This window comes from Mustela nivalis, assembly GCF_964662115.1.
Source record: "Mustela nivalis genome assembly, chromosome: 1".
Lineage (NCBI taxonomy): Eukaryota > Metazoa > Chordata > Mammalia > Carnivora > Mustelidae > Mustela > Mustela nivalis.
Genome location: NC_139020.1, coordinates 65425406 through 65453011, shown reverse-complemented (window position 1 = coordinate 65453011; position 27606 = coordinate 65425406). Strand labels below are relative to the sequence as shown.

The 27606-nt window shown below is 38.1% G+C and overlaps 1 protein-coding gene across 1 annotated transcript in view; it reads left to right on the top strand.

Annotated features, from left to right (window-relative positions):
- GPR156 (G protein-coupled receptor 156) overlaps nucleotides 1-27606 on the top strand; it is a 100648-nt gene that overhangs the window by 35931 nt on the left and 37111 nt on the right. Inside the window, exons 2-3 of the mRNA XM_082711923.1 lie at nucleotides 2715-3187; nucleotides 3464-3600. Coding sequence (XP_082568049.1) covers nucleotides 3095-3187; nucleotides 3464-3600 — 230 coding nt within the window. The 5' untranslated portion in view covers nucleotides 2715-3094. The remainder of the gene's footprint in view (nucleotides 1-2714; nucleotides 3188-3463; nucleotides 3601-27606) is intronic.

The window sequence follows — 27606 nt, the reverse complement described above, 5'->3', positions numbered from 1 at the left end:
AGGACTTTGTAATCTGTCAAATAAATTGTAAGCCCCACCGTGTGTAGAGTGTTGGGTCTCCTAATGTCTGTGGCCTAGATAGTTTACGTCTGGAGATTGGAGGGGGTGGGGTGGAAAGGGTTGCTTCTAGAGTTGCCTAGAAGATCTTTCTCTTTGTGCCTTGGATTCTGTATCTATCTTATTGTAAAATCCCTTACCATTATGTTATCTGACGCACTACTCCCCACTCAATTTCCCAATCAACACTTTTTGAAATCATTCAACTCTCCTCTCAATGACTAAGTCATTCACTGTTTCACCAGCTCCTCCTGTATGAATCTCTGAATAGATGCTAACGTTGGAGCTGAATACCTGCTCCATGGCAGAACCCAGTATCATGGTATGTAAGTTCCTGCACTAGCTATCCATGGACCAAATGGGGGTTTAGCAGTCAAAGTTCCATGCCAGTGATTTCAGTCTGTCCAAGGGAACCATTGGAATTTATCCCCCCAGGGAATTTATGTTTATATGTACTACCCCATCATAGTCACAGAATCTTCCAAAGATAATGTGAGCTTGAGATTGTTAGTACTTCCCAGATCCACAGTGTTGACCAAGGTTTCTCAACTTTAGCATTATTCTCATTTGGAGCTGGATAATTCTTCGTTGTTTGGACTATTCTATGAATTGTGATATGCTTAGCAGCATCCCTGACCTCTACTTACTAGATGTCAGTAGCACCCATTTCAGTTTCGACAACCATAATATCTCTAGACTTTGCCAAATATCCTCTAGAGGTACAAAATTGCTTCGGTTGAGAATTACTGGTATAGAGACCCTATTATGTGCCATACTCCAGGGAACTCCTAGAAGTTAAACTTAAGGAACTGAAGAACCCCCAAAGGCCATTTGGTGTCTTCTTTCGAGAGGCCAGCTTAGAGTTTGCCCCCTGTAGGGTGGACAGTGGGTGGATATTAACCTTGGAATGTAAATTCTTGTGTTCAAGTGGTGCCTATGCAGATGCGGAACCAGGTTCTCTACTCTGCTCTTCAATTTTCTTATTTAAAAATGAGGAATGATGTTGTTTACCTCAGATGACATTGTTGTAGTAAGAATGAATAGGGTTTTACACACACACACACTCACACACACTGATGTGTACTTCTATATGTATAATGTAAGGATAAACTAGCATGGTTTTAATAATGCTTCAAATATAAGTATATATTTATTTGTCAGTATGATTAAAAGGGCAATATAGGAAAAATAACTCTTTCATTCCTTCATGTAGAATAGTTTCCCTGTGGCTTACAATATTGGACACAATAGGGGAAATCCAAGCTTAAAAAGAGGAAAAGGAAAAAAAAATAGTCTTTGCAGCAATAAAATTTCAACTGAAATAGGATGCAAATAGCCATGTTTGTATATTTAGTTCTTAATTTTGCATTCAGTAATTGGACAGTCTGTACAAGAATTTAAATGTACTGATGGAAGATAGTGGCTTTTATTTCTCTTGGGATTTCATTGTAATGAACCTGGTAAATAATTCAGGAACATATGAGAGGCCAATGAATGGGCAACACCTGGTGCTATATTGTTCATGCCTAAGCATGCAGAATCCAAAGATGGCATTCTACACCTGTCACTATTGTTCTGGCTTAAACACAAGTTCTAAATTCAGTGGCTATTGAAATAATAATAATTGATATTTTTTCCTGTTCCAATTTCCCTCCACAATACAAGAAAACTGTGCTAAGCTGTTTCAGAAACACAAAACAGAAGTGTCACCCTCTTTTAAGTTCCCATTGGTAAAATTTCTAATCTGTCTTGTCTTTCAAGAAATAGATTGCTTTGAAGAATTAGGAACATGTCTACCTTTTCTGTTGAGGGTAATCTGAGCCTATCTGCATTTCTACTTTTGTTCTGTAAATTGAGCTTTTTTTAAGATCACGGTATTCATATTGCAAGCATCTTCCAAGGGAAATACCACTCATTTACACTGTAGGAATTCCTAGAGCTCCTCAGTTTCTCTCCCTATTACCTGAGTAGGCAATCCCACTTCTAGGAGTCTACAAGTTTGAAAACAAACAAAAACCTTTTGTCAAAGGGTTTCTGTATCATTCTGAACCCCCACCCCCACACACACACCCCACTGCCTGGACATGGGATGTTCCTCTACTTACTGAGTAAACAAGAAGTCCAGTGACTGGAGTTCTTGACATTTCATGCCGACAGCATAGGTCATCCAAGGCCACTGCCACTCAGGATCAGAGAGGGCTTAAGCCATAAGTTGCATGGAGAGATCTTGGGAGGATAGGAGATTTCCCAGAAGAGAAAAAAGGAAGATGGGCCTCACATGATTAAACTAAAGGTCTTATAAGCTGAGCCAAAGAAGGGATCTGAAAAGAGACTGTTAAACTTTATATCTATAAATTGTTAAATGAGCTTTGTCTTTATTTTTTAAATGTTTTTATTATAGAGGCTTAAAAATATATTTATTTAAATATATGTTAAGCCGTTGTTATGTGTAATAAAGTACATATATAAAATAAAAATATAACTATGTGTAATTAAAATGTATAAAATAATATTCTTAAACCTCTATAATAAACCATTTATATATATTATATATTAACATAATATATATAATTTATGTTATATATGTAATGTGTGCGCATATATGTGTGTGTGTGTAATATATACACACACACAACACATAATTTGTTTGTTAACAGGTTTAATTGCCGTCCTTTCCTTCTGGACCTGTGTGAGTACTTGGAGCAGTGACTGCCATCTGGTGGCAAGCCAGAATCATCACTTCGTGTGATCTAATGGTTACAAAGATGCCCGCTCTTGACTCCTATGGTATGCACTGCCAGTGGAACACACGGAGAGCCTGGAGGGTGTCTGATGAAGGATCCTGGTGAAATAACCCTTCACTTCCACCTGAACCAGTTGTTCATCCCAGATTCTGAGCCAAGAGCCAGCTCCAAAATGGTGCCTCTGAAGAAAACATTTGAATTGTTCTTGTGTTTTAGTCTAAGATGTGCTGGCTAACAACCAGCAGGTAACCAAGACTGTGAATAAGTACATACCAAAAGGGGCATGTGATGACATGGAGCCTGAAATAAACTGTTCTGAATTGTGTGACAGTATTCCTGGCCAGGAGCGGGATCGGAGTCCTCTTCATGATTTCTGCAGGACAATTGTGAGTTGACAGCCATGGATTGTCAGGGCTGCTCAGATATACACCTTGTTGTTGTTGCTGCTGTTGTTAGTGATGGTGGTTCAGTGGTAGGGGTGAGGAGTAGGAGGAGGAAAAGGAGGAAATGGGGGGGAGAAGGAGGAGGAAGTGAGGAGGAAGAGGGAGAGGAAATGCTCATGCAGGACAAATATCCTCCAGCTTTGGGAATGAGGGGGAAGTTCGTGTTTGAGCTATAAAAGAGCCTTCATTCCTAACAGTTTCTCTTTATTCTGTTCTCAGACCTCTTCCCACTATAGCAGTAAGACCATTTCTTCATTATCTCCTGTCCTCTTGGGTATTGTTTGGACCTTTCTCAGCTGTGGACTTCTTCTGATAGTCTTCTTTCTTGGCTTCACAATTCGCTGCAGGAATAACAGGTAAGTAGTCCCATAAGTAGTTTCTCACCCCCTCTAGCTGAATCATGAAACCCACAGTATTAGTATCATTTTGACATCATGAGCTGTTAGGAGGTATCAGTAAAGCTTATCTCCTATTGTGGCATTAAGCTATGTGAATAGTTCCACTGAAATCATCCTGGCCTTGCAGTATAGTTTCCTTTTGAGGAAAAATAATCTAGCCCAGTATTGTGGTAACTACCACAAGGCTATCCAAAGAGGAGAATGAAGAATCTCTCCTCATAAAAGAGAGGTATGATCCTTCTGAGAAAATGAGGTATTGGGGGGTTTTGTTTGTTTGTTTTTTAAATAGTATTAAGAGTCGAATTTAGTGACTCATCAGTTGCCTACAACACCCAGTGCTCATCACAACTAGTGCCCTCCTTAATGCCCATCACCCCTTACCCCATCCCCCCATTCACCTCCCCTCTAACAACCCTCAGTTTGTTTCCTAGAGTTAAGAGTTTCTTAGGTTTTCCCTCCCTTTTTCTCTGTTTTCATCATAGAAAATGAGGTATTTGTCTTAAAAACATAGAGCATGTAGAGAAATAATCAAAAGCAATATTAAAGTCCATGGCCAATATAGTTTGGAACCATACTAGGTGGGCTAAGGTTTTTGAAGAAAATGGTAAAGCCCTACTCTTCTGCCGACCTATTAGATAATTTCTGGTTGGTTAGAAAAGTCACTGACTCAGGTACCTGAATGGCTCAGTCAGTTAAGCATCTGCCTTTGGCTCAGGTCGTGATCCCAGAGTCCTGGGATCAAGTCTCATCAGGCTCCCTGCTCAGTGGGGAGTCTGCTTCTCCCTCTCCATCTGCCTTTCCCTCAGCTCGTTCTATCTCATACATGAATTCTCTCTTTCAAATAAACATATAAAATCTTTAAAGGAAAGGAGGGAAGGAAGGAAGGAAGGAGAGAAGGGAAGAAAAAAAAGAAGGGGGAAGGAAAGGAAGGGAGGGAGGGAGGGAGGGAGAGAGAGAGAGAGAGAGAAAGAAAGAAAGAAAGAAAGGAAGGAAGGAAGGAAGGAAGGAAGGAAGGAAGGAAGGAAGGAAGGAAAGAAAAGAGCAAGCCAGTCAGTGGCTCATCAGGGTAGGTATCTGTGGCTTCCAGGGCTGGCAAAAGAAACTAAGTGAAGACTTTTTTCTGAAGGGGCTTGCAGAATTCTGCCTTCACTGCTATTGGATTCTTCCTCCAGCGCCCACCCCATCTCTCTCACACCAACACTCTTTACCATCATCCTGTTCCTGCTGTCCCAGCCTGTCACCTGAGAAGCCCTGCTCTAGCTCTCTCTTCTTTGCCCACAGCTAAATTCTAGATGGAGTCCACATCAGATTCCAACAACTGCCTCAGAGAGGTGAAACTTGTCTGGTCCCACTCCAACCTTATACTTTGAGATGATCACCTGTGCTCCATTGCCTGGGTTTGGAACTCAGATGAGGGTCTATCCGTTGGATTTGTCTAGCAGGCATTTTGGGGCACCATTGGCCATTTGAGACATGGAGGACATGGAATTATTAAATAGCAGTGACTTGAATGGCTCTGTTAACCTCAGCATGGTTGTGACTCATGGCAATCAAACCTTAGTATAACTCTGATGCTGCCCAGCCACTTTTCTTTCTGTTCCTCAAATTCACTAAGTCTGCTCCCACCTCAAGTCCTTATACTTACTGTCCCCTTATGTTCCCACTGCCTAACAGTCTTCTCCAGATCTTCCCGTGACTGTTTCCTTCTCATCTTATAGGTCTTGGTTCAAAAGTCATCTCTTTGGAGAAGCCTTCTCTGATCATTCTATCCAGAGTGGCCTATCTACAGAATGACCACCCAACCCCAGTATTTCATTCCATATATTATCACCCTGTTTTATTTTCTTCATAGCAATTATTTATTTATTTATTTATTTGCCTGTTTATTGTCTGTATCCCCCATTAATATATACAGTCTGTGAGCACAGCGACTTTGTCTGTCATGCTCACCACTGTCTTCAGCCTTTAGAACAAACTCTGGAACATAATAGGTGCTCAGTAAATACATTTTCAGTGACCCTGGGAGGAAGAATATTTATATCCCAATGGTGACTGCTGCCAAGAGAATGACTGGGAAAATCATGCATTTCAAAGTTAGAGAACTATGGAGTACAGTTTCTTCAGCTGCAAGAGGTTTTTGTAGTGCAATTTAATACCCACCTGGCAAATAAGAAAGTAGTACCATTGCTTCATATGTAATTTTCCCCCAGTACATCAAGGGTTTAAAACATTCACGGCCAAGCCTTCCTACAAATAAAGAAGAAAGACTTAAGCTAAGAATATTGCACTACCATGGCAGTGCAAGTAGTAGCTGGTTTAATGGCTTTAAAAACTGTTGTACCTCTTATGCTGTGAGGCTACCTAGGAGTAGATGGTGAAGTAGAGAAGGTATTTCCCATGTGTTTAAAAATGATTAATTGTTGAAGAAGCACAGATCCAGAGCAGATTTTTAATTTGGATTATAATGTTATCTACTGGAAGTGAATGTCCTCTAGTATGTACATCTTGCAGATTTAAGGCTGCAAAAATCAACTGTGACTTGCGTACAAATGGTGGTAATTGACATTTGCTGAGTGCTAGTTTTTAATTGGATGATCATTATTTTTATTAGTATTTTGGTTACAAAGTTAAATATGTTCCAGCTGTTTTGGCCCCATATCATTTTTCCCATAACCCATTATTTTTATACACAATTATGTAGAATGCAACTTTTTAAAACATTTATATATCCTGTTAAAATAGGAACACTGGGACGCCTGGGTGGCTCAGTTGGTTAAGCAGCTGCCTTCGGCTCAGGTCATGATCCCAGCGTCCTGGGATGGAGTCCCACATCGGGCTCCTTGCTCAGCAGGGAGCCTGCTTCTCCCTCTGCCTCTGCCTGCCATTCTGTCTGCCTGTGCTTGCTTTCTCCCCCTCTCTCTCTCTGATAAATAAATAAAATCTTTAAAAAAAAATAAAAAATAAAATAGGAACACTTATAGAGAGTGTTGTAGTAGAAACACCTATATATCTTTCATTGCAATAAAAATTTTGCTGCCTGTTTTGCTTGCAGTAGGAGCATGACTTGACATAAAGAATAAAATAATAAGAGGCACCGTGAATAGAAACATATTTTACAATTAAGTAGCTTACAAGTTCAGGCAAAGAAAGATAAAATAACCCAGTTTCAAAGTGCTTTCTTAAATGATAAAATTTATTCAAAGGTGCAGCATCACAGATCATTTCATTTCAGTTCTTTGCTCTCTAAATTTGTGAGTGTGTGTGTGTGTCTGTGTCGCAGCAGAGGAAGAAAAATATTCTAATAAAATTAAATATTATGTGATGTTCAAGTTTGGATGCAGATACATTTTTGATAAAGTTTTAAAAATGTAGTCTGTGAAAGAAAATCAGTAAAGATAAAGAAGACTTGAACAGCACTATCAACCAACTTGACCTAATTGACATTTATATAATCCTACAACCAACACCAGCAGAATACACATTCTCTTCAAGTGCACATGGAACATTTACCAAGATAGATCATATTCTGGGTCATAGAAAAAGTCTCATTAAATTTAAAAGGGTTCAATTCATACAGAGTATGTTCCCTGACTACAATAGAATTAAATTAGAAATCCATAACAGAAAGAACTCTGGAAAGTTTTGAAATATTTGGAAACTAAATAGAACACTTTAAAATAACTCATGGTCAAAGAAGAAATCAAAGAGAAACCAAGAAGTATTTTAAACTGAATGAAAATGAAAATATAACATATCAAAATTTGTTAAATACCAATAAATCAATACTTTTAGGGAAATGATAGCGTTAAGCTCCATATTAGAATAGGGGAAAGATCTACTTTATGAAACAAACAAACAAAAAGAAAGAACAAATTGAGTCCCAAAATAAGCAGAGGAAAAGAAATAATAAAGATGAAAGTGGAAATTGATGAAATAAAACAACAAAAACAAAATCAGAAACAAACCATGAAACCAAAGTTCTTTGCTAAGTTCAATAAAATTGACCAACCTCTACTTCAAATGATCAGGAGGGAAAAAAGTAGAATATGTAACCACCTAAATAAGGGAAGAGAGGTGACATCACCCAAGATTCTACAGATATTAGAAGGATAATAAGGTAATGTTAAGAACAACTATAGCAGGGGTGCCTGGGTGACTCAGTGGGTTAAAGTCTCTGCCTTCTGCTCAGGTAATGATCCCAGGGTCCTGGGGTCAAGCCCTGCATGGGGCTCTCTGCTCAGCAGGGAGAATTCTTCCCCCCGCCCCTCTCTGCCTGTTTCTCTGCCTACTTATGATCTCTGTCAAATAAATAAATAAAATTTAAAAAAAAAAAAAAGAACAACTGTAGCAGACAGTCTTTAAAATGTTCTGCATTAATCCCAACCTCTTGATAGTCACACTGTTGGGAAATCCCCTGTCTTTGAATATGGGCTAGAATTACTGACTTGCTTATTAATGTGGTATCAGTTTTAGGATAAGGTTACGAAAAGACTGGCTTCCTTCCTTAGATCTCTCTCACTCTTTCACTTGCTCACTGTGAGGGAGGCTACCTTTTTGTTGTGAGCTGCCCTGTGGGGAGGCCCACATGGCAAGCAACTGATTTCTAGTCTACATCCAGCAAGGACTGAGGCTTACTAACAGCCTTGTCAGTGAATTTGAAAACACATCTTCTAATGCCTAATAGCAATGAGATTGGAAGCAGATTTTAACCCAGTTGAGCCTTGGAGGACTGCAGCAATGGCTGGCTCCTGGACAGCATCCTTGTGTGAGATCCTGAGCTAGAGGCTCCCAGTTAATCTGTGCCTTTATTGTTGAAGAAGTATTACCAGTTTTACAGAATATCTTCTGAAACTGGAGCATTCCCTAAATCATTCCATGAGGTCCGTATTACCCTGGTATCAAAACCTAATGAAGACATTAGAAGGGAAAAAACCCTGTAACTTAATACCCTTCATGACATAGATCCAAAATTTTAAATAAGAATTTAACAAGTTGAGTTCAACCAAATACCAAAAGGATAATACAACATGACAAAATGAGATTTATCCCAGGAATGAATTGAATTAACATCCGAAGATTAATCATATAATTCACCCTATTTACAAACTTAAAATAATGATCATCTTTCTAGACAGAGAAAAAGCATTTTGACAAGATTCAACATCCATTCCTGATAAAGTCTCAACAAACTAGCAACTTCAACATAACAAGGTTCGTCTGTGGAAAAAAAAGAAAAAACTATAGCCAACCCCAGTTTATAATGGTAAAAGACTGATTGCTTCCCCGTTAAGATCAGAAACAAGACAAGATCTCCATTCTCACCAGTTTTACTCAGTGTTGGAGATTTTAGCCAGTGCAATAAGAAAAGAAAAAGAAATGGAAGGAACCTGGTTTAGGAAGGATGAATTAAAATGGCTTTACCTTCTGGTGACCTGATTGTGTATGTAGGAAATTCAATAGAATCTATTTGTTAAAGAACTACTAGAACTAATAAATCAGTTTAGAAAGGTTGAAGTAAATGAGATTAAGGCAAAACTCAACTGTGTTTCTAAATACTAAAGACAGACAACTGAAAAAGTGAACTTAAATGCATTGCCATTTACAATAGCATCAAAAATATGAAATATTTCAGGATAACTATAACAATATAAAATATTTGTACACTAAAAGCTATATAATATTGCTAATCTAACAAATACTGTGAAATACTTATATGCTGAAAACCGTAAAACTGCTGAGAGAAATTAAATCCTAAATAAATGGAAAAATAGTGTGCTCATGGGGTGAAGGCTCAATATTATTACTTCTCTCTTAATTGATCTATAGACTAAGCCCAATTACCATTACAATCCTAGATGACATTGTTAAAAAAGATTTTATTTCTTTATTTCACAGAGAGAGAGCACAAGCTGGGGGAGCAGCAGAGGGAGAAGGAAAAAGAGGCTCTATTCTGAGCCTCCCCCCAATGTGGGCCACTATACCAGGACCCTGAGTTCATGACCTGAGCCAAAGGCAGATGCTTAACCAACCAAGCCACTCAGGTGCCCCTTGAGAAATGCAAATTCAAATGCAATTCTTTTAACAATGGCTACAATTTTTACTTTTTTTATTATGTTATGTTTGTCACCATAGGGTACATCATTAGTTTTTGATGTAGTGTTCCGTGATCATTGTTTGCCTATAACACCCAGTTCTCCATGCATACATGCCCTCCTTACTACCCATCGCTGGGTTAACCCATCCTCCTACCTCCCTCCCCTCTAAAATCCTCAGTTTGTTTTTTGGTGTCCATAGTCTCTCATGGTTCTTTGCCCCCTCTGATTTCCAACCCCCTTCATTTTTCCCTTCCTTCTCCTAATGTTCTCCATGCTATTCCTTACATTCCACAAATAAGTGAAACCATATGATAATTGACTTTCTGTGTTTGACTTACTTCACTTAGCATTATCTCCTCCAGTCCTGGCCATGTTGATGCAAAAGTTGGGTATTCATCCTTTCTGATGGCTGAATAATATTTGATTGTATATTTGGACCACATCTTCTTTATCCATTCATCTGTTGAAGGGCATCTTGGCTTCTTCCATAGTTTGGCTCTTGTGGACATTGCTGCTATGAACACTGGCATGCATATGGCCCTTCTTTTCACTACATCTGTATCCTTGGGGTAAATACCCAGTAATGCAATTGCTGGGTCATAGGTTAGCTCTATTTTTAATTGTTTGAGGAACTTCCACACTGTTTTCCAAAGTGGCTGTACCAACTTGCATTCCCACCAACAATGTAAGAGGGTTCTTCTTTCTACAGAACTTCTCCAACATTTGTTTTTTCTTGTCTTGTCAATTTTTACCATTATAACAGAGCTTTTTATAGATCTTGGATGTCATCCCTTTATCTGTAGTGTCATTTGCAAATATCTTCTCACATTCCATGGGTTGCCTCTTTGTTTTGTTGACTGTTTCCTTTGCTGAGCAGAAGCTATTTATTTTGATGAAGTCCCAAAAGTTCACTTTTGCTTTTGTTTCCCTTGCCTTTGGAGATGTTTCTTGAAAGAAGTTGCTGTGGCCAATGTCAAAAAGGTTACTGCCTATGTTTGCCTCTAGGATTTTGATGGATTCCTGTCTCACATTGAGGTCTTTCAACCATTTTGAGTTTAACTTTGTATATGGTGTAAGAGAATGGTCAAGTTCCATTCTTCTGTATATAGCTGTCCAATTTTCCCAGCACCATGTATTGAAGAGACTATCTTTTTTCCTTTAGATATTTTTTCCTGCTTTGTTGAAGATTATTTGACCATAGAGTTGAGGGTCCATATCTGGGCTTTCTGTTCTGTTCCCTTGGTCTGTGTGTCTGTTTTTGTGCCAATACCATGCTGTCTTGGTGATCACAGTTTTCTAATATAACTTGAATCAGCCAACATGGTGCCCCCAGCTTTGTTTTTCTTTTTCAACATTTTCTTGGTGATTTGGGGTCTTTTCTGGTTCCATACAAGTTTTAAGATTGTTTGTTCCAGCACTTTGAAGAATGCTGTTGGTATTTAGATCGGGGTGGCAGTGAAAGCATAGATTGCTCTGGGCAGCACAGACGTTTATCTTCCAATATCTGCCTGCAGAATCACGGCTCCCCAGTTCATACCTTAAAACCAACATCCAGAGATATTCTGTTAGTAGACATCTGGATATATCTTCTTACATCTCAGGCTGATTTCGTGGGTGTTCAGAGTGGTCTGATTGATATCCAATTCAATTCAGGTGACCAGTTGAAATAGGGTTCCCTAATCTTCTGCCATCTTTGCCTCCTTGACCTACAATTTTTAAAAATTGACTAAGTCAAGTGTTGGTATACATTGCTAGTCAAACTGCAATGTGGCACAACCACTTTGGAAAACAGTCTGACAGTTTCTTCAGAAGTTCAACACACACTTACCCTATGATCCAACCATTCCGCACCTTTGGTTTTTTACTCAAGAAAATAATAAAACTATATGCCTATACAAAGACTCGTACACCAACGTTCACATCAGCTTTATTTCAAAGATTGGAAACAGAACAAATATCCATTAATAGGGGAATGAATAAACAAGTTGCAGTGTATCCATACAATAAAATACTACTCAGCGTTAGAAAGTATGAATTACTGATACTTGGGAAAACCTGGATGAATCTCACAGTAATTGTGCTGAGTAAAAGAAGCCAGGCAAAAAAGTTGCACACTATATAATTCCAATTCCACAGAATTATAGAAAATTTACCTAATCTGTTGCTAACTAATCTGTAGTGACAGAAATCAGATGAGTAGTTGTCTGCAGTGGGTGGAGGGTGGCACAGAGGCACAAGAAGGAGGGATTACAAAAGGACATGTAGAAACTTTTAAGGGTGATGGATATGTTCATTACCTTGATTGTGGTATTTCATAGATAGTTACATATATCAAAGCTTACCAAATCATGTACCTTAAATATGTGCAATTTATGGGATGGCAGTTATATTCAATAAAGCTATTTCAAAATGTAGTCTACAAACATTCTTATTTTTCTGAGAAGTTTCCCGTGAAGGAAAAATGTACACCATATGCTGTCCTTCTTAAAGGGTCCTGTTGGGGGACCTGAAACCCATCAGATAACTGTGTTAGATATTAATGACTATCATGGGAGAATGCATTATTTTTTTCTAGATTCCTCTTATAGTTTAATAATCACTTAACTTGGAGCATAGTAGGTACTTAAGGCCCAGAGGCTCTCCTGGTGCCTCTTATGTAATGCATAAAATAAGGGCAGTGTCCAAAGTTCTGTATGAAGCTAAACTTATTTAATTAAAGAACTTTTATTCCAAGAACTTATCTCACTGTCACTTGTGATAATGAGTATAAATTTACATGTTATTTATCAGAATGAAAGTGGCATTTGTACAAATATCCCCAGTATCTTGTATTTTACTGCCTGGGAAATCAAGAAATTTGAATAATAAGAATTGTGTAGGGATGAGCTTTTGCCCTGCTTGCAGGTTAACAAGTTAACCTGTTACTATCTTATAGATGCTAACAAAAGACATGAGACTCAGGCTCAGAGACAAAGTCCTTCATTATTCATGGCAAAAGCAGTAGTGAGAGCTTCATGTTGCATTTGTGCTGGTTACCATACGCTCAAGTCCCATGAGGATGATACAGGACCCAAGAGGAGGCTTGAACACATGGGGAGCTGTCATTAAAGGAGGGGAGTCTGAACCTGAGAAATTCCCCATTTTTATAGTGAGTCATAACAAGCCTGGTCTTTTTCTGGGGAGAGATGTTACCTCAGTAAATATTTGCTGAGCTAAACACATACTGGCTCAGGATTTTGTGTAGAATGTAATTTAAGTGTCCCTGGGAGCTTCAAATGCATCACTGAGGTGGAAAAACATGAGCAGATCCAAAAAATACATTCTGTTTTTTTAAAAATAGCTTTTCAAAAAATAATGCCTTGCTGCAGGGATAGCATTTTTTTTTCCATATTGATTGTTTCAGGTCTGCCCTCTTTGTGACTTAAATAACTGGAGCCGAAGGGATGGTGATGGGGAAGGAAGGAAAGCAGTTGGCATCTTGTTGGCTATGAGAAAGTTTGCACTAATATTGTACCCTACAAAGCTTTCTGGTATCTTCTCTATAATCCTTAGTTTGATGGTTATTGGCCAAGAAGGAAGAGCCAGGGCACCTGGATGGCTCACTCATTAAGCATCTGCCTTCAGTGCAAGTCATGGTCCCAGGATTGAGAACCACATCAGGCTCCTTGCTCCATAGGATGCCTGCTTGTCCCTCTTCAACTCCCCCTGCTTGTATTCCCTCTCTCTCTCTGTGTCACATAAATAAATAAAATCTTAAAAAAAAAAAAAAAAAGAAGGAGAAGGAGCCAGACAGACCTAGAATAAATACCATCCATAAGGGGCGCCTGGGTGGCTCAGTGGGTTAAGCCACTGCCTTCGGCTCAGGTCATGATCTCAGGGTCCTGGGATCGAGTCCCGCATCGGGCTCTCTGCTCAGCGGGGAGCCTGCTTCTCTCTCTCTCTCTCTCTGACTGCCTCTCTGCCTACTTGTGATCTCTCTCTGTCAAATAAATAAATAAATAAAATCTTAAAAAAAAAAAATACCATCCATAAAGCTGATTTGGGGATAGGTATTCAGAGCCTAGGACTGAATTGAGGCAGAGACAGGAGCAGCTCTTGCAAAAACCTATCCAACAAGAAAACTAAGTTTCATAGTTGGAAAAAAATCATAACCGTTATCACTTCCAAAGGCTTGAGCATAGAACCAAAAGTGAGTGGTGTATCGTGAGGCCAAAGTCATTGACATTCAGAAATGGTGCTGGAAAAGAGGTGAGAAGCAGAAATAAGGTGACAAGATCTAGGATTATGAACAGACATGAGGTTTTCTTGGATACTGGCTGGGAGATGGAATAGGGATGATTCAGCAAGAAGTTAATGAGGCAGGATCAGGTTTAATGGATAGGAGTGTTTTCTACACAGTCCTCTGATGCTGTTTGCCCATCCTGTATTCAGACCTAAATCACTATGACCTCTAGATGAAGTTGACACACACCCCCACTGCATACCCACCATTACAGTTAAGCACGTCATTGATCCATCACAACTGATTGGATTGGAAGGAGGAGAGCACTGTCTCCTCTGGCAGATAATGAGCTCCTTGAACTTAGGACTACATCTTACTCATTTCTGTATCTCCATTGTGCCTGGACTATACTCCAGGTTTCCTGACTGAACAAATTAAATGGACTAGAATACAGGCTATGACAATAAAGGTTAAGTTCTTACAAGATGGATATTTTCATCCTTTAACTTTAATATGGTAGCAATTCTACTTAAAATTATGTCACAGGTAAGCAATTGCTTTCCATTGTTCTTTTCTTTCCCTCATGGTGCTTGTCCCTGCAGGAGCCCAGGGAATGACATCCAGAGCCTCAGTTTCCCATTTCTCCTGGTTGTGGCCTTTTATTCTAAACGATCCTTTCAGTCTTATCATACCATTAAAATCTGTTTGCTTTGGGGGCGCCTGGGAGGCTCAGTGGGTTAAGCCTCTGTCTTCAGCTCAGGTCATGATCCCAGGGTGCTGGGACGGAGCCCCATATTGAGCCCCGCATGGGGCTCTCTGCTCAGCAGGGAGCCTGCTTCCTTCTCTCTCTCTGCCTGCCTCTCTGCCTACTTGTGATCTCTGTCAAATAAATAAATAAAATCTTTTAAAAAAAATCTGTTCACTTTTGATGCCCTGTTGGCCACTGAATGCTGTATTTTTAAAAGGCCTTCTCATAATTAGGTTCTTACAAATGTGCCTATTATTTTAATAAATATTTATTGAATTAGCCAACAATCTATCAGGTACTATTCTTGGTGTTAGGATTACATCAAAGAACAAAATAGCCAAAAATTCCCTTCCCTTGTGGACTTTGCTTTCCTACAGAGGTGAGCAGACAATAAACAAATAAAACAACTGTCAAATATATGGAATGTTAATATATGGAATATTAATGATAAGTGCAGGAAAGAAAAGTAAAACAGGGAAAGTGAATGGGGAACATAGGGTGGTGGTGCTATTTTAGAGTTCAGTCGGGAAAGAACGCACTGAGAAGATAACATTTGAGTATGGACTTGAAAGGCATAAGAAACAAGTCATGAGGTGAAAACAGTTCCAGGCAGAGGGAACAGAAATTACAAAGGCCATGAAGAAGGAAAGATGACCAATGTGGCTGGAACTGGGTAAATGAGGCAGAGAGGAAAAGATAAGGTCAGAGAGGTAATGGAGGAGCAGGGCAGAACATGTAAGGCCTTGTAGGTCACTGTAATGACTTTAGCATTACTCCAAATATTATGGGGAGCCATTATAGGGTTTGGAACTGAGGAATAACATGACCTGACTTACATTTAACGGGAAAACTGGCTGCTTTTTGAGAATAGACCTTTAGCATTTGAAAGAGGCACCTATAGCACTCCCTTAAAGTCATGTTCCTTGAGTGGCTTCATTCATGAATACAAATGGCTAAAAGTGGAATTTTAAGACAGCTTAACCAGCCCTCAAAATGGCATAAGCCAATTTGCCTGCCACAAATCCCTGTATCTCCAACTGGTTCTGTTCTCTGATTGAACCCTACTAATATGCTAGGAAAAGATATGCAGTATCTCTACATAGAAAGTCATAAAACATTTTTGAGAGAAGTTTAAAAAGTTCTAAATAAATGAAGAATATATTATGTTTATAGATTAGAAGACTCAATATTATAAAGATATATGTAATTTCTCCCCAGATTGATACATGGATTCAGTGTAATTGCAATAAAAATCCAACTTTTTTTCTTTTCTGGTGAAACTCAACAAGCTGATTCCCAAATTTATATGGAGCTTCAAAGGGCCAAAAGTAGCCTGGAAAAAAGATGGACAAGGTGGGAGGATTTCTACTTCAGTATATTCAGATTTATTAAAAAGCTAGTGATTCATACATGCTAAGTATGCCTTTGGGGCAAGGATAGACAAATAAACCAATGAAGCAGAAACAGAGCCAAGCAAGTATGGACACATTTTAATTAATGGTCCTGGGTCAGTTGGCTATCCACATGGGGGGAAATTGCAACTTCAATCTTATGTCAACAAAATCATCTACTGATGGACTATAGATCAAAATAAAAAAGTCAAACAATAAAGCTTCAGGAAGATAAATAGGAGAATATCTTCATAATCTTGGGACAGAAAAACATCTTAAATAGAACACAAAAAGCACTATTCATGAAAGGAAATATTGTTAAATTGCCCTATGTAATGTTAAGAAGACCTTATGTTCACTAAAAAACCCTAAGAGAGGGAGAAAAGCAAGTCATAAATGGGAGAATATATTTTCAATGCATGTATCATCAAAAGATTTTTATCCAAAATAAAGGACTGTGAACAGATAAGAAAGGCATAGAGAACACAATCATTTTCAAATGAGCAAAGATATGAACAAATGCTTTATAAAAGAATATATCCAGGTAGCCAATAAACAAATGAAAAAGTGTTCAAATTCATTAGTCATCAGGGAAATGCAAAGAAAAGCCACAGTGAGATAACACTATGTACTCACTGGAATGTCTACAATAAAAAAGACTGACAATACCAAGTATTGGGAAGAATGGGGAGCATCTGAAATTCTCATGCATTGTTATGAGAGTTTACAGTGTTACAATCATTTCAAAAAACCATTCAGCAGAATCTACTAAACCTGAACATATTCATGCCCTATGTTACAGCAATTCTAGCAAAAACTGCATGCATATATTCACAGAAATACCCATACTAGATAGCTCTGAATAAAACTATTTCTAGTAGGGCCAAACTAGAAACTACTCAACTTGCCATCAATAGTTTAATGTGTAAATACATCATGGTCTATTTAATGATTGCCTACTATACAGTCGTAATGTTAACAGTCTACAACTACATGCAACAATATGGATGACTCATAAAAACAATGTTAAGCTAAAGAAACCAAGCATAGGGTTGCCTGGGTGGCTGAGGGGGTTAAAGCCTCTACCTTCGGCTCAGGTCATGATCTCGGGGTCTTGAGATCAAGCCCCACATCGGGCTCTCTGCTCGGCAGGGAGCCTGCTTCCCCCCCTCTTTCTCTGCCTGCCTCTCTGCCTACTTGTGATCTCTTCTGTCAAAAAAAAAAATAAAATCTTAAAAAAAAAAAAAAACAGGCATAAAGGTGAGACCCTATATGGAACTACTTATATGAAACACAAAACTAAGCAAATTTAATCAATGATGTTTGAAGTCCAGATTGTAGTTACCCTTTAAGTTGAGGGGGAAATTGGGGGAGCACAGTGACAGAAGAGAGCAAGAGGAAGGCTTCTGGAACACTGGCAATGTTTGTTTCTTGGCCTATATGTTGGTTACACAAGTGTGTATCTTCATTTATCTTTTTGAATATATTGAATATGAAAATATTGAAGTATTTATCTTCAATAAAACTTTTAAAAATTATTCTTGAGTTTCCTAAAAAAAAAAAAACAAACACGAATATCTAAAAGGGAGATGTGTGTCATTTTATCAGAAGAGACAGCACTATTTTTTAATAGTATCTGAAAAAAATTCTCAATTTTATATCCTGAACATTGATGGTTAGAATGGATAGGTTTACTGTAAATGTGAAGGTGAATTCCATAACACTTTCTTATGGTACCATTGTTAATAGTAAAAAAATAAAAATTTCTATTCATCAGTAAATGATGTCAAACACAAGCAACAAAAGAAAAATACATTCAGTGTCATCAAAATTAAAAATTTTGTGCTTCAAAACCCTAGTCAAGGGAGCACCTGGGTGGCTCAGTGGGTTAAAGCCTCTGCCTTCAGCTCAGGTCATGATCCCAAGGTCCTGGGATCGAGCCCCACATTGGGCTCTCTGCTCAGCAGGGAGCCTGCTTCCTCCTCTCTCTCTGCCCACTTGTGACCTCTGTCTGTCAAATAAATAAATAAATAAGTCTTAAAAACAAACAAACAAACAGTCAAGAAAACTAAAGGAACTCAAAGAATGGGAGAAAGTATTTTCAAATCATCTATTTGATAATGATCTTATATCTAGAATACATAAACAATGCTTACAACTCACAATAATTTTTTTTTAAATAAATAACCCAATTTTAAAATGAGAAAAGAATCTGGATAATCGTTTCTCCAAAGAAGATCTGTAAAGGGCCAATAGGCTCATGAAAAGAGGTATGACAACATTAGCCATGAGAAAAATGCAAACCAAACTACACTGAGATACTACTTCATGCCCCCTTAACGCATCTAGAATTTAAAAAGACGGAGGAAAACAAGTGTTTGCAAGGATGTGTAGAAAATGAAACCTCACATACTGCTGATGGGAATTAAAATGGTGCAGCTGCTGTGGAAAATAATTTGGCAGTTCCTCTAAATGTTAAATGCAGAGTTACCATATTATCCAGTAATTGGATGTTTAAGTAGATACTCAAGAAAATGAAAATATATGTCCACACAAAAACTTGCATATGGATGTTCACAGCAGCGTTCATAATACCCCCAAAGCAGAAATAATCCAAATATCCATGGATAAATGAAATTATATATCCATACAATAGAACATTATTCAACAATTTAAAAAAGGGAAATCCTGATTAATGCTACAACATGGATGAATCTTCAAAGCATTATGTTAAGTGAAAGAAGGCAATCACAAAAGACTATAAATTCTATGGTTCCAATTATGTGAAATGTCCAAAACAGATAAATCTACAGACACATAAGGTAGATGAGCAGTTGCTTATGGCAGGGAAAAAGCAGATTAAAACTATGAAACATACACCAAATGGCTTAAAACTTAAAGGTAATGTTAAAATAAAGGTGTGAGGTTATAAAATTCTCATCTGCTCATGGTGAGAGTGCAAATTGCTATAAACATTTTGGAAAGTAATTTGATATGTCTTATAAAATTAACAACACATACGTCTTGTGAGCCAGTAAATCCACTTCTAAATTATATACAGAAGTGTATGCACATTTGTACAAAGAGTTGTATATAAAGGATTTTCACAGCAACATTATTTGTAATCACCCCAAATATCCTTTAGTAGTAAAAGGAGTAAGTTGTACTATAGTCTTGCAGTGGAATACTATACAGCAGTGAAAATGGCAAGTTCCAAAAGAATCTCACAAACATAAAATTTAAAAGCTAGCCACAAAAGAGCATGTACTATATGAGTCCCCTTATATAAAGCTCAAAACCAGACATTACTAAAGTATAGTGTTGAAAGTCAAGATGGTGGTTTGCTTTTAGTGGGGAAAGGATTAATAATTTTAAGTAGAGATTTTAAAATGTTATAACTCTGGAGATAGTTACATAGATATATCCTTTGTGATAATTAACTGAACTAAGTATAACTTTTGCACTTAAAAAGTACCTTTCCTAGTCCAAGATTATTTAAAAAAACAAAAACAAAAACAAAACAAAACAAAAAACACCTCAAACTGTCAAGGATCTGTAATCGCAGGAGTCATGGATAGGAAGTGGCAATGTCTTCAGGGGCCTTTTAACATGAGGACGGAGTTAACTTCCAAATACCATATTTACATAATACCAAATGTACCATATGTGTTCAGCGGCTTCACCATAATAGCCTTTTTTACTTAGACCAAATTATCTCATCAAGATTTGTTCTTAAGTTTTTTTTTCTTTTATTTTCATAAATGTAGCTGAACATTGAAATTTCACATAATTCGGTTGCTGACAAGATTAGATAGTAATATGACATTAATCACCATTTGACCCTATTCTATGCCTTATTCAATCTCCATCCCACCAAAAGCTTGTTTTTTGGTGTGGGGGTTATCAGATGGTAGCATTTTTCAGGCATTTCGAATTTTGCCACTTCATTGGTGAAAGAGGCTATTCTTTCGTGTTTGTGCATTAGGAGGAGGTGGAGCTTAGGAAGCGAATCTATGCACACTGACCTTTGTTTCTATCTGACGGAGCAGATGTAGGAATTAATCACTGTCATTCCTGGATGCTGTGGCTGCAGCTGTCCCCCACTGCTTTTCTGCCTCTGATATATTTATTAGTGTATTTTGTTTGCTAGAAAACATGCCTCAGCACAGAAGAACTGTCAAATTAGAGAAGCTTATCTATGAATATAATTTTCTAGGAACATGTTTTATCTTCACCTATATACTCTGAACTCTTTAAAAGAAGAAGAAAAAGAGAAAAGAAAAACAAGCTGGTAATACTGTTTATGGAACACCCAACAATTATTTTCCATTCTGAGAAATTTCACCTTAGACCTCTGTCCTGCAATTTCAAAGAACTGTCTTCTAACCTTTATACTCTTCTTTTTGCAACCACCACCCTCACCCCTTAACTCCCAACACTTAGTTTAGTACCACTCCGAGAATCTGGGCATACTTTGACTCTAGGCACACGAAAATAAGTGGTTTTCTTTTTTTCATTTTTTTAAAAGACTTCATTTGTTTATGACAGAGATAGTGAGAGAGGAAACACAAGCAGAGGGAGCTGGAGAGGGAAAAGCAGGCTCCCCACTGAGCAGGGAACCCGATATGGGGCTCAATATGAGGCTCGATCCCAGGACACTGGGATCATGACTTGAGCCAAAGGCAGACACTTAATGAGTGAGCCACCTAGGCTCCTCAAAAATAAGTGTTTAAAATTAATACTAAACTCATTTTATTGCAGACCCCACTGCAATCTTCAGAACATAATTAATACTCTCTACACCGCAAGCATCCCTGCTACATAGGAATCTCTGCAGCCTCACCAAATCTAACCCCTGACATGATTGACACCAGCCGGGATGGAAATCAAAGTAGCCCCACCTTTTGGGTATTGGGAATTACCTCTAAAATCCAGTATTAATGTCCAGGGCCTGGTCTATCTGTTTTCATTTCACCCCCTTCTCTCTGTCAAGTCAGCATGCTCCGGGGCGGAGGTTTTCAGGGAGCAGCCAGTGCCTGTTAGGAGTCTGTTCCTTTCTGGTGACCCACTGCCTGCCAGAGTCCAAGACCTCAGCCTTAGATATGTACCTTAGCCTGTGCCTCTTTGATACCAACCCCTCCCTCCCTGGGACTTCTGCTTACTTTCTGCACTCCCTTATCCTGCTAGGTTCTCTCCCAAAATTTACTCCTTTGTTGACTTTTCCTCCGAATGATCAGGTTTTAGACATCCTTGCATGTTCAATCCCTAAATTACTAGTACTTTCTTTTATGCTCTTAGCATCTGGTTTATGTATCTTAATCTTGATCTTAATCTTGATCTTGGTTTATGTATCTTAATCTTGATCTTATGTATCTTAATCTATGAGTCTGCATAGATCCCTGAATTCAAACTCCTCTGGCATAACCTTTCAGCCACCATTTGAGCCATCAATTCTGACGAGCTTTCTTTTCTGGTAGTGATACCAATGCCTTATTAATAGAAGACAGGTTAATCCTCTAGATGTCAATCTTAGTGATTGGGCCCACCTCTCAGAAAAAGAGAAACAAGTAAACCACGTGTATCTGTCAACAGTTGAATGGATAAACAAAACGTGCGATATACATAAAATGGAATATTATTCAGCCTTAAAAAGAAAGGAAATTCCAACACATGCTACAGCATGGATGAACCTTAAGGACTTCATACTAGGTGAAATAAGACAATCACAAATGACAAATACCATATGAATCCACTTTTTTAAAGTATCTGGCATATCAAACTCAAAGAAATAGAAAATAGAATGGTGGTTGCCAGGGGTTGGGGTGGTTGCCAGAGAGAAATGGGGAATTAGTGTTTAATGGGTACAGAGTTTCAGTTAATGTTCAGTTAATTGTGGTTTAATGGGTATAGAGTTTCTGTTTTACAAAATGAAAAAATTCTGGAGATTGGTTGCACAATAACATGGATATATTTAATACTAATGAAATGTATACTTAAAAATGGTTAAGATGGTCATTTTTATGATATTTTATTATATGTAATTTTACTGCATTTTACCACAGTTAACATTTTGTTTAATTTTAAAGAAAAAGAAACAAAAACTCCTATTAGAAACAACTCATTTGGGGGCGCCTGGGTGGCTCAGTGGGTTAAGCCGCTGCCTTTGGCTCGGGTCATGATCTCAGGGTCCTGGGATCGAGTCCCGCATCAGGCTCTCTGCTCAGCAGGGAGCCTGCTTCCTCCTCTCTCTCTCTGCCTGCCTCTCTGCCTACTTGTGATCTCTCTCTGTCAAATAAATAAATAAAATCTTAAAAAAAAAAAAAAAAGAAACAACTCATTTGGGTCAAATAATCTATTATAGAGCCATTTCCTTAAAGCCATTTTTTATTGCTTGCACCATCTCTTACGAGATAATGATCATTCTTAAATTATTGCCTTCTTAAAACTTGTTACTTTATTTTTCATGTCCCAGATTTGTTTATCTAAATCTTTGATATCCTCTCTTTCAAGTATTCCAAGATTTCATTCTATCATACTCAACATCTCTTACTGATTTCGTAGGTTTTGTTCACATCTCCATTGGCCTTCCCCTTTTCAGGCTGCAGAATGGTCTGTCCTCATTCAGTAAAGACCCTGCCATTCCAGATTTCCTTCTCTAGAATTTATTTATATTCCTCATATAACCAAATCCAGATGTTTCATTCTGGTACAGTATGAGACTTTACCCTGGACTTTAAATTCTCAGAATAAAGGGGAGGAGGTGGTCTAGTTCTGTGTGAGACTTAACGACAAACAATAGTACAATAGAAATGTGATTGGCAAAGGGAGTCTTATTCAAATCCCTATGGGTAAGACTCTCTTAGACATAGAAGATAATTATAGGAATATACACTTTCTCTTTTTCTTTTGAGATACAATTCACATACCATGAAGTTCACATTTTTAAAGTATATAATTCAGTAGTTTTTAGTATATTCACAAGGATGGGCAATCATCAGAACCAGCTAATTCTAGACCACTCATTATTCCAAAAAAGAAATCTCAGACCCATTAGCAGTCTCTCTCCATTCCTTCCTCCCTGCAAGCCTCTGGCAACTACTGGTCTACTTTCTGCCTGTAGATTTGCCTAATCTAGACAATACATATAATTGGAATTATACAACATGTGGTTCTTGGTGTCTGGATTCTTTCAGGTAACATTATCTTAGCATAATGATTACAAGGTTCATCCTTAGGGGAAGTACTTCATTTTTATGGCTGAAAAATGTTCTGTTAAGTGGGTATTCCATAGTTTGGTTTTTTATTCATCAGTTGATAGATATTTGGTTGTTTTCACTTTTTTGACCATTATGGATAATACATTGCTATGAACATTCATGAACAAATTTTTGTGTATACATGTGTTGTTCTTTTTTTTTTATTTATTTTTTAGTTTCAGCATAACAGTATTCATTATTTTTGCACTACACCCAGTGCTCCCTGCAATCCATGTATTGTTCTTTATCTTGGGTATACATACCTAGAGGTGGAACTGTTGGGTTATAATATATTTATATATGTGCTGAACTGTTTTCCAAAGTGACTGTATCTTTTTACAATCTCACCAACAATGTATGAGGGTTTAAATTTCTGCACATAGTTGTCAACACTTACTATTGTCTGTCCTTTTTTTTGTCACCATCCTAATGGATATAAGTGGTTTTGTGGTTTTGATTTTACTCAAATCATTGTGGTTTGGGTTTGCATTTCCCTGATGGCTAATAATATTGAGCATCTTTTCGTGTACTTATTGGCCATTTGTATATCTTCTTTGGAAAAATTGTTATTCAGATACTTTGATGATTTTTAAACTTAGATTATTTATCTTTGGAATATATTTAAACCAGTGATTTATCAAAGCTGGTTCACAATAGAATCTGATCAGGAGGTTTTAAAAATTCTAGTACCTATGCTTCACCCTAGGCCAGTTATATCAAATATCAATGGGTAGAACACCAGCAGCATTTTTTTTATTTTAATTCTCCAGGTGATTCTGTTTGGGAATCAGTGTTACATACTGGATGACCAAGCTGATGATACTGATACAGATATGTTAATATCTGGGTGCCTGGATGGCCAGGTTGTTAAGTGTCTGCCTTCAGCTCAGATCATGATCTCAGGGTCCTGGGATCAGGTCCTGGGATTGAGCCCTGTGTCAGGCTCCTGACTGAGCAGGGAGTCCACTTCTCCTTCTCTATTTGTCTCTCTCCTGCTCATTCTCTCTCTCTCTCTCTCTCTCTCTGTATCTCTCTGTCTCAAATGAATAAATAAAAAATCTTAAAAAAAAAAAAGAAGTGTTAAAGGCTTAGAAATTATGCCAGATATTATAAATTGAAATAAATGTGAGTTGTAAAAAGCCTAATCAGGTCAACAGGTAGAGGTGAGCCTTTTAATAAGATTTTTAAAATAGGATTTTTTCTATAACAGGAAGTTTAAAACCTATGACAGAGAAAATATCCTGGCTGTGTTTCTTGCTACTGACTAGGACTTGATCTTAGGAGGTAACCATGGGTGAGCCAATAAATGTGACTAATCATGACACAATTAAATCCATAAGCCCAGAAAATTTATCTCAACTATTCAGGGTTCAAAAGGAAACTATGGCAAAATGTGGGTATTAACTAGGAGAAAATTGAAATTTAGGCTTTTGAAAGTCAGAAGGAGATTGGAGCCTATTTTAAGAGACTTTATTAGAAGTATGGGGAAAAAGTAACTGAGAATAAAAAAGAAAAAAAAAAATCCAAGCACTTAAAAATGTGACAGTCACAGTGGAGGGAAAATGACATCTCTCAAAGAATGTATAAAGCTCCCCAGAGGAAAGCAGGGAGCCCACAGAGTTTGTCAGGTTAGGTATGAAATAGGAAAAAAGACTTTGAGAAGCACCTTTGAAGCCAGTCCAAAATACATAAAGGGATTATTTAAATGGATTAAAAGGGAGAAGCTAGAATAACAGTGGAATCTTCTGCTGCTAATAGTAGGGCACAGGGAGTGGTCAGAGACCAAAAGACAATAAGACTAAACTAATTATGTGCCTCTGAATTTATTGAGAAAGATACCAAAGTGATGACCACACTGAAATTGCCCCTTATGAATAGATCAGAAGAAGCTGATCAACTAGTTCTCTGTGTTTTGCGTATTTCAAGTCAGGTAGACAAACGAATACTGATAAGTTGCTGGAAATTGTTGGTGTTCCTCTTGAGATTTTTGAAGTCCTCTAGAAGAAATTATTCCCTTGGTCATGCCTCTTCCTTCTCTTACCACCAAGCCTCTTAAAAGAGAGATCCGGCCACCTCCACTTCCTCATCTCCATTCATTCCTCAACCCATGCACTGATTTCACTGAAATGACCCCTTGCTCAGGTCATTAAATTAACTGCTCTCTTTCTAGACTTCATTTAGCCTCAGGCCATATAACACTTAACCTCCTTTTTTCCTCCTTTCTGAAACCTTCTTTTTCCTTAACTTTACATACATGAATGTCCTGACTTACCTCTCTGCTTCTTGACAGCTGCTTTGACTGGCCCCTGCACTCTTGCCTCCCTGTTTAATGTTGATACCACCCTGAGCTCCAGCCTACATTCATTTTTTATGCTATACCCCTCCCCTCATCTTAATCCCTCTTGCAACATATCCCCAAGCCCTGCCTCTTTCAAGTCCCATTTTTCTAACTTTACAGTTGATACTTTAAGATGGACGTTCCTTAGTTAATTCAGATTCAGTGACCAAAAACCAGACTCAAATCTTTCCACAAATCTTGCTCTACCTCTGTGTAGATCCTGCTCTACCTCTGTGTAGATCCAATCTCAGTTAATAGCACTACCATCCATCCACTCTTCATTCTGGATTCCTTTGTCTCCCTACGCATCCAGCTAGTCACCAAGTCTTAGATATTATCTTCTCAAATGTCAGCCTGTCTTCTGCTGCCCATTTCCATTGCCCAGGGTAACCCTGATCTCCTTTCCATCTGGGTTATTGCGGTAGCCCCCTTGCTGGTCTAGCCCATTTCCAAGTTAGCTACTGCTCTTTTGCCAGCATTTTTTCCACAAACACAGACTTGGTTTTCAAACATAGACTTCTACTGCTTATACAATCCTTAGATAAGCATTTACGATCTTTTGTAATCTGGCCCTAATGTACAATTTCTGCTTATTTCCTTTAAAGGAGGTTGTGTTTTCATGATATGAGGTAGCAGCTGTTTCTCAAACATCCACTGCTTTAATCACCATACCTTCGTTTATGCCCTTCCTTGTTTCATGACTCATTTTTCACCTCACAAACTCCTCTTTATCCTTTAAGACAAATTCTTATCCATCAAAATGGGGGCCCTGGGCCATCCTTATCAAAATCATCTGGATACTTGTTAAAAATACAAATTCTTGGGCACCTGGGTGGTTCAGTCTGTTAAGCGTCTGCCTTCAAATCAGGTCATGATCCCAGGGTCCTGGTATGATTCCCACATTGGGCTCCTTGCTCAGCAGGGAGTCTGCTTCTCCCTCTGAAACTCCCTGCCTGTGCTCACTCATGCACCTCTCTCTGTCCCTCCTGTCTCTCTCTCACACTTTTTCTCTGAAATAAATAAATAAAATCTTTTTTAAAAAAAATACAAATTCTTGGGGTCCTTACCCTCAACCCTACTGAATCTGAAATTCTAGAAGATGATGACCAGATTTGTATTTTAACAAGCTCTTCAGGTGGTTCTTATCAATTCTAAAATCTAAAAACCACTGTTCTAAGGGCATTCCTTTATCAATGCCTACAGTACTTTATATATACCTATATTTCTTACTACATTATTTCATAATCATAGTTACCTATACACTTACTCATCTCCTCTGCTACAAACTGAGTCTGCAAAGTCAAATACAATATTTTGTGTATTTCCCATCATCTGCCACAAGGTCTGGCACATAGGAGATGCTTGATAAGAATTCAGAGCCTGAGGTACCTGGGTGGCTCAGTGGGTTAAAGCCTCTGCCTTCAGCTCAGGTCATGGGCCCAGGGTCCTGGGATTGAGCCCTGCATCAGGCTCCCTGGTCAGTCGGGAGCCTGCTTCCTTCCCTCTATCTCTGCCTGCCTCTCTGCCTACGTGTCATCTCTGTCAAATAAATAAATAAAATCTTAAAAAAAAAAAAAAAAGAGTTCAGAGCCTAAAACACACCCATTCCCTCCAGGATTTGGTCCAGTAAGAGTGCATACAAACACACAGAATTAGATAATCAAATGATATTTTTACTCTTAAAGGCATACATGTGTCACACAAGCCAAAAGCACATATACCAACAGTACCAAGTGTCAGCAAGGATGCAGAGAAACTGGATGTCTCATGCATTGCTGGTGGTTATGTAAAATGGTACTATTATCTCAGCCATCAAAAAAGAATGAGTTCTTGCAATTTGCAATGACATGGATGGAACTAGAGGGTATTATGCTAAGCAAAATAAGTCAGTCAGAGAAAGACAAATACCATGAT